The sequence below is a fragment of the Sycon ciliatum genome, chromosome 1, assembly GCF_964019385.1.
Source record: "Sycon ciliatum chromosome 1, ocSycCili1.1, whole genome shotgun sequence".
Classification (NCBI taxonomy): domain Eukaryota; kingdom Metazoa; phylum Porifera; class Calcarea; order Leucosolenida; family Sycettidae; genus Sycon; species Sycon ciliatum.
The window spans coordinates 31,349,248-31,356,747 of record NC_088643.1 but is presented as its reverse complement, the minus strand read 5'-3'; the positions used below and the strand labels follow the sequence as shown (position 1 = coordinate 31,356,747).

Here is a 7,500-nt window from a genome sequence, read left to right as displayed (position 1 = left end):
AATAGAGTAAGGGCATCATCCTCTGTTGTGGGTAGGAATAGAGTAAGGGCATCATCCTCTGTTGTGGGTAGGAATAGAGTAAGGGCATCATCCTCTGTTGTGGGTAGGAATAGAGTAAGGGCATCATCCTCTGTTGTGGGTAGGAATAGAGTAAGGGCATCATCCTCTGTTGTGGGTAGGAATAGAGTAAGGGCATCATCCTCTGTTGTGGGTAGGAATAGAGTAAGGGCATCATCCTCTGTTGTGGGTAGGAATTTGAAAGGGCATATAGATACTGTAAAGTGATAAACTTTCGCGGCGCGCAAATTTTGCCTTTTCAAGAATTGCACTGGTTCACGATCAGAATCTTTCGCGATTTGATCTGTTCAGTTGGATCTTGTAGTGTCTACAGTCAATGTGCAGAGCAGTTCGCGGCGATTTATATTCGCGAATATGTGATGGTCGTGAAGATAGCGAGATTTAATATCTGGCGAAAGTTTCTCACTTTGCAGTAACATGCTAGCGCTTGATAGAACACTATAATATTCTGCAAAATAGGTGTTGATTGGCTGGGGAAATCTGCAGGCTTTCACCTTGTTGTAGTTAGTTTTTGAGATTGCACCGACATGTGTTGACTGCACACCTGCATTCAGTATTGTTTATTGGAGGCTGGTGGGTAGCCTTCACACACCGAACATTTGTTCTACTGGTAGCAACCACATGTTTGGCTGCTGATTGTTACTATAATTCTTGCTTTCTCTCTCGTCTCGTTGTCACTATTTCTCAGGTATGCCGTGCGAGATATGTCCTTCTCCAAAGTGAAGATCTACAAGAACTTCAAAGAGAGGAAATCATTCTCCCCTCAGTATGGTGCAGAAGGTATGTTGCCGCCGTAGGCAGTGGTTGTGCTTCCATGTGCGAGTGTGTGTACGTGTGCGTGTGTACGTGTGTGTGTAAGCGTGTGTGTACGTGTGTGTGTGTGTGCGTGCGCGCGCGCCCATGAGTGTATGTGTGCTTGAAGGTTACATAGCGTAGGACAGGTTGTATGCTATTCTCCACTATGCTGTGCCTGGTCTCTGATGTTCAGTGTATTGCTCAGTAGCAGTATTCAACATCACCATAGCCAGTACACAGTTCACTGTATGGTCTATGCACTCTTTTACTTAGTGCCCTATCTCTCTAGGGTCTTGGAGTGTTGCAAGTCATTCCTGATATCTTCTTGTTCTTCCTGTTCAGGCATATTTGGTGGAAATCTGTTGGGTGTCAAGTCCACTAACTCTCTAGCATTCTACACCTGGGACTCTCTGGAGCTGGTCCGGCGCATCCTGATTGTACCACATAAAGTCTACTGGTCTGACAATGGAGAGCTGATAGCTATTTGCACGGATGAGGCATATTTCATTTTGCGCTTTGATCAGTCTGCTGTTGACACAGCATTCGAACACAAGGAGGACATTGATCCAGAGGATGGAATCGAGCAAGCATTTGACGTAAGTCTGAATTGGCAGGTAATGTCCATTGTCAATTTTATGATTGGCTTCCGTCACCATTTGTGTCGGTCAGGCATTTTGGTGTCATCTAAAAATGTAGTTAAAGTGAGCGATGCACCTCTTGTAGCCTCATCTTTATTTCCTGACCTAAGGACTTTCTCTTAATTAACTTCACCTTGTCCTGACCTAGGGACTTTCTCTTAACTTCATCTTGTCCTGACCTAGGGACTTTCTCTCTGCTCTAACTACATGATTGTACATTCTTCGCACAGTGGACACAGTACCAGAACACCGCCAGGGAGATTTCAAACGTTTCAGCCAGTGGCCATCATCCATGAATTAGTTAGGTCAGAATTATCCAGTCAAGTCCCGGAAACCAGATGGGCACTTACTTTGCTGTTTTCCGAGACGTTTGTCCAGGCAGCTGTTGACCTGCTCACATCAACCTCCTATGCAATAGTAGCACAGATTTTCTTGTATCATATTGTGTGTATCTGTCTGTCTGTTTGTTTGTTTGTCTATGGCCATGTTCAGTTTGTCTCTGAGATCAGTGAGGTTGTGCGCTCAGGCGTATGGGTGGGAGACTGCTTCATCTATAGCAACTCAGGTAAGTGTCTATCCAGTGCTGTGCTGCACTGTGCGATTCTGTGCGGTGCTGTGCTGTGTGGTGCTGTGCTGTGCCGTGTTGTTCTGCAGCTGTGCAGCACTGTGCTGTTCTGTGCAGTGCAGGTTTGAAGTGGGCAGCAAGGACAGCGCTGCACTGCACTGCACTGCACTGCATGTCCAGCAACTACGGCAGGGTAGGGAGTAGCATGTCCTACAGTGTGCGCTGTGTGACTCTTGACAGCCCAGACTGAGTGTTGTTAGCTATTTTCATTGTGCTTGAATTCAATCTGGCTTCCTGTTCTTTCTTTACGTGCTCTATGCCAATAGTGAATCGCCTCAACTACTTTGTTGGCGGGGAGATCATCACCATTTCACACTTGGAACGGTAAGAATGCTTGGCCATTAGATGGGATCTCCACTAGTACCAGCACAGCAACTGCTACTGCTGCTGTCCCTGCTCCTCCGCCTGCTGCAGCTGGTGTTCAGTAGCACTTACACACATACAGGACTGTGTATACTTTACATTGGGCACATGACTGTGTATACTTTACATTGCGTACATATACATGTTGACTGGCTGGTGCTGACTTGCTGACTTTGTCAGTTGCTGCGATCCTACTTTAGGCCAAAACAGATAAGAACCTTGTTTCTGGTCGGCCGACCGGGTCATTTTTCCCAAATTCTGAAACTTGTTTTGGCCCGCATATGTATAGGATAGGTGCATGCCTGTGCCTGCACGTGCTAGAAGCTTGCCAAACTGCTCATCTGCATCGTCCTCGTTCAGTCGCTGTCATTAGTACACAGTCTGTTTGCATGCTTTGAGAACAGTCAGTCAACTGTGATATTGATCGGATCCATGCTATGTACGTGTACATCGAGTATGTATATGTACATGTATATTTGCATTGCACTTGTCTATCAACAACATAATAAATATGTAAGCCTCAGCTCAGCATCATTGATAGTATTTAGGAAGAACCAAACAATTGTCCGAAACAGAACTGTATCCGAACAATGGTGAATAATATGGGTAAACACTAACAGTACACTTCACACACAGGACAGGCACTCTCTTCCTGATACTGCTCATGATTGTTGGAGGCTGAACGCTGTCTTGTTCCTACTGTAATTGACTGTCTCTCTCTCTCTCTCTCTGTCTCTCTCTGTCTCTCTCTGTCTCTCTCTGTCTGTCTCTCTCTCTCTCCCTCTCCCTCTCCCTCTCTCTCTCTCTCTTTTTTACCCTATACATACACTTGCAGAAAAATGTACATTCTTGGCTACCTACCCAAGGAGAATCGTGTTTACCTGGGTGACAAGGATGTCAGTGTCACAAGTTACTCACTGCCACTATCCGTTCTGGAGTATCAGACAGCAGTTATGCGCAAAGACTTTGATACTGCTGACAAGTACCTGCCACAGATCCCAGATAACCAGAGGACTCGCGTTGCTCGCTTCTTGGAGAAGCAGGTCAGTGGTTTACTGCTAATGGCCGTTCTCGTTTTAACTGTTAACCACAGTGTACTTAGTTTTGCTGACCCTTTCTTGGGTACTTATCCTTCCCTACTTGGTACCCTGTACAAGCAAGACTTCCCTACTTGGTACCCTGTACAAGCAAGACTTCCCTACTTGATACTCTGTACAAGCAAGACTTCCCTACTTGGTACCCTGTACAAGCAAGACTTCCCTACTTGGTACCCTGTACAAGCAAGACTTCCCTACTTGGTACCCTGTACAAGCAAGAATTCCCTACTTGGTACCCTGTACAAGCAAGACTTCCCTACTTGGTACCCTGTACAAGCAAGAGTACATAAAACCAAGAGCGTGCAGCTTGAATGGGTTGCTGTTACGGCAAAATTCCTGGATTACATCATTTTAGCGATTCTGCGCATACAAGCAGGACACCAGCAGATCCGCAGTTCGGAACCCCATATGCAGAGTTACATACCGTTGGGAGCTTATTTACACATGATATTAATGTACAGTGCTGTATGTCTACTGGTGTACTTCGGTGGGCATTGAAATCCTTTGAGAAGTCAAGCGGTCACTGGGCGCTGGCCTTACGGCCGTGAGCACTGAACGTGCATGTGAACTACATACCTGCTGAGTGATAACTTGCAGTCATGTTGACATGCTGTGTTGTGCCTACAGGGTTTCAAGAAGCAAGCATTGCAAGTTACCACTGACGTTGAGCACAAGTAGGTGGTATTATCATTGAATTGTTGTACACACACCGTATACATGTGTTTCACTACTGTCCCTGTTAACTGAAAGTAATAACCCTCTAAGCTTTGGACTCTAGGCTTCCTTCATGGTTCTGTTGCATTGTTGCATAGAACGTGGTGTTTGAACTCAGGCTGTGGAGACAGAAAATTTACGTACACGGAGCAAGCACGTCGCTAGTTTTAGAACAGTATTCAAGTGTCAAGAAACTCGTCGAATGTCTTTCGATCCATTCTCATCAGTGTATGGTTGACCCTGGCACCCTGCTACCAATGCCCATGCATTCTCATCAGTGTATGGTTGACCCTGGCACCCTGCTGCCAATGCCCCCATGTACTCTACATGCACTGCTGCTCAACAGTAGGGTAGTCAATAGGATCCCCTGGAGGCACTGTGATTGCATCTCTTTTAGGGATCCTGAAAGTATTATTCATCATGTTGTGTCGCCATGGGCACATGTACATGTATGTCAGGGAAGCTGGCTAGCGTGTGTGTGTGTGAACACATCAACATACATACATCTATACAATGTATACATGTGCAATGAAAACCTACTGAGGTAGCCTCCTGACACCCCCTTAGTCAAGAGTCACCCAACAACTCAAGGAGCAGCCCAATGAGAATGGGTCGAACGCTTTTGGGAAATGTTCTCAATAGTTGAGGCTATCAGAATCCTTCCTTCACTTGCACGTTCAGCAGAAAGATACCAGGCCGACAATCATGTATTCACGACGAGTGCTGTCTTCTTGCGTTGCATCAACATCTGTACAGGTTTGAGATTGCTGTGGCTATCAAGGACGTAGCAGCGGCTGTGAAGATAGCTCGTGAAGCACAGGTGAGCAAGACCAACACCTGTGCTGTTTCTGTACTTTTCCCACCACAAGCCTGGCCTGAACATCTGCAGTGCGCTTGCTGACTCTGGAATAATATTCTTATTCCGACTGCAAACAATAAGAGGATGAAAAAAGTGTTTTAACTCTGAGTTTCACGCACTAAGCGATCACCAGAAAACAGTACTGAGCAAATCTGGATCAGTACTGGTTTAGATACCTACAAACTTGCAAAGTGTAAATGACTGCATCATGGTGCAAATCCAAAAAGTGCGAATGACAGCAGTGCAAAGTGGACACCCGCCTATCGCAATACGTCTGGGCCAAAAAGGATGAAGGGAAGGCATGCAGCATTCAATGGGCGGTACACCGCAGAGCAGTGGCCTACAGCAACAAAAGAAAAGGTGCAACCTGTGCCTGACGGAAAAACTAGCAATCGCGCAAGCACCTCTCTCTCAACAAGAGGAGTGATGAACTTGTGTCGCCACGAGAATAAGTACTACCTTCGGAACTTCAAACCATCCGCAGCCATCACCTAATCAAGTAGGAGACAACAAGCTCCAGTGCTTGTCACTTGAAGTGATACCTTTCACCACTGCTGTCATTTGCACCTTTTAGATTTGCGCCATAATGCAGTCATTTACACTTTGCACTGCTGTCATTCGCACTTTTTAGATTTGCACCATGATGCAGTCATTTACACTTTGCAAGTTTGTAGGTATCTAAACCAGTACTGATCCAGATTTGCTCAGTACTGTTTTCTGGTGATCGCTTAGTGCGTGAAACTCAGAGTTAAAACACTTTTTTCATCCTCTTATTGTTTGGACTAGCTCTTATTCCGACTGCATAGTTCTCCCTGTGGGTTCAGCTTGCTGATGGATTCAGAAATGGCAAAAAACCTGCTGGAATTGCCATGGGATAAGTTATGGAAGGATCTGACTTGTAGAAGTTGCACTATGTTTTATCTACTTCAGGTAGTGCAATTTTCTCCTGGCCTTTCTTTGTTGCTACTCACTGTGACACACAGCTGTGTTGCCCCTCCTCAATTGTGGGAGAATCTAGCTGCTTACTGCACTTCGGCACACCAAGATATTCAATATTGCTCTCATTGTCATCCTGATCATGGACCAGGATTGCCCATTGCAAAGTACTCCCTGCTTCGGGCAATCATTTTCTTTTCTGTTTTTCCTTGTTTCCAGTCGGAATCCCGGTGGAAGCAGCTTGCAGATTTGGCACTGGGCATGTCAGAACTTGGCCTCGCTAAGCAGTGTCTGGTTGAGGCCAAGGACTACAATGGTCAGTTACTGTTGGCCACATCCACTGGTGATCGCAACACTGTACAGTGTATGGCTGATGAAGCCAAGACAGCTGGCAAGAACAATGTTGCTTTCCTTGCCAACTACCTGCTGGGAAAGTGAGTAGTTTAAAATGTCTATGGCTTGTTTTGTTTATGCTATTGCTTGCCACTGATACGAGAGGCAAGGACCACTCTGTAGTCTCAGGCTTCAAAGTTCAGACTGACGGCTTTAGTTTTCAATTGTCTCAGATTGAACCGGTAACTATCCTTGTCTCTCTTGTATGTATTGTGGCAAGCTGCAAAGGTACCGTTATTGGTGGACTTACTGCCCAATAATCTCAAACGAGCTGTCAAAAATCCAAATCATTTGATTAAGCCATTGAGTACAAAGATTTCTTGAAGTCAGCGTAGATACAAGAATGCAGCAACCTCTGCGTGGCCATCTGATACCTGTGTCTGTCTGTCTGTCTGTCTGTCTGCCTGTCTGTCTGCCTGTCTGCCTGTGTACGTGTGTGTGCGCGCGCACGTGGTTGCAGTCTGGATGGTTGTATTGATTTGCTAGTAAGCACAGGACGGCCTGCGGAGGCAGCTCTATTTGCTCGCTCACATCGACCAAGCCGCATGTCTGAGTAAGTGCAGAACTCTCAAACTCGAATGACTGCAACAAGCAATCCGACCCAGACATGTTTGTCTGACACGCAATCCCAGATACCGGTGACATTAGCACTTAGCAGTGTGCTTTCTACCGTCGTTTTGTAATAATTGCTTTCTGCAGCTTGCTTCATAGTGTGTGTGTGGGTGTGGGTGGGTGCGTGGGTGTGTGTGTGATGCCAACCTGTCGGAAGGCTACCTTCTTGCCAAAGCATTAGGAAGTTGGACTAGTTTCGGCTCCACAATCCAGTGTGTCGTTACTCATACTGTATAGCTTTCATGGCTGACGTGGTTGGTATGTCCAGTGGCTCTGAGTTCCCAGTACTCAGTAGCCGAGGCTGGTTGGTAAAGGAATATCCAGTGCATTTGCAGATTTGCGTACTTCTCTTGCGACAGGCATATACATGGTACATGCAGTGTCTGCTCT

At 46.0% G+C, this 7,500-nt stretch overlaps 1 protein-coding gene across 2 annotated transcripts in view; it reads left to right on the top strand.

The window, feature by feature from the left end:
- Window positions 1-7,500, top strand: part of LOC135822872 (coatomer subunit beta'-like) — a 29,717-nt gene that overhangs the window by 18,580 nt on the left and 3,637 nt on the right. For both annotated transcript variants that reach the window (XM_065335718.1, XM_065335712.1), the window contains exons 17-25: window positions 767-858; window positions 1,216-1,469; window positions 2,004-2,076; window positions 2,403-2,460; window positions 3,335-3,542; window positions 4,224-4,270; window positions 5,067-5,130; window positions 6,325-6,539; window positions 6,959-7,051. In XM_065335718.1, the coding sequence (XP_065191790.1) occupies window positions 767-858; window positions 1,216-1,469; window positions 2,004-2,076; window positions 2,403-2,460; window positions 3,335-3,542; window positions 4,224-4,270; window positions 5,067-5,130; window positions 6,325-6,539; window positions 6,959-7,051 (1,104 nt within the window). The remainder of the gene's footprint in view (window positions 1-766; window positions 859-1,215; window positions 1,470-2,003; window positions 2,077-2,402; window positions 2,461-3,334; window positions 3,543-4,223; window positions 4,271-5,066; window positions 5,131-6,324; window positions 6,540-6,958; window positions 7,052-7,500) is intronic.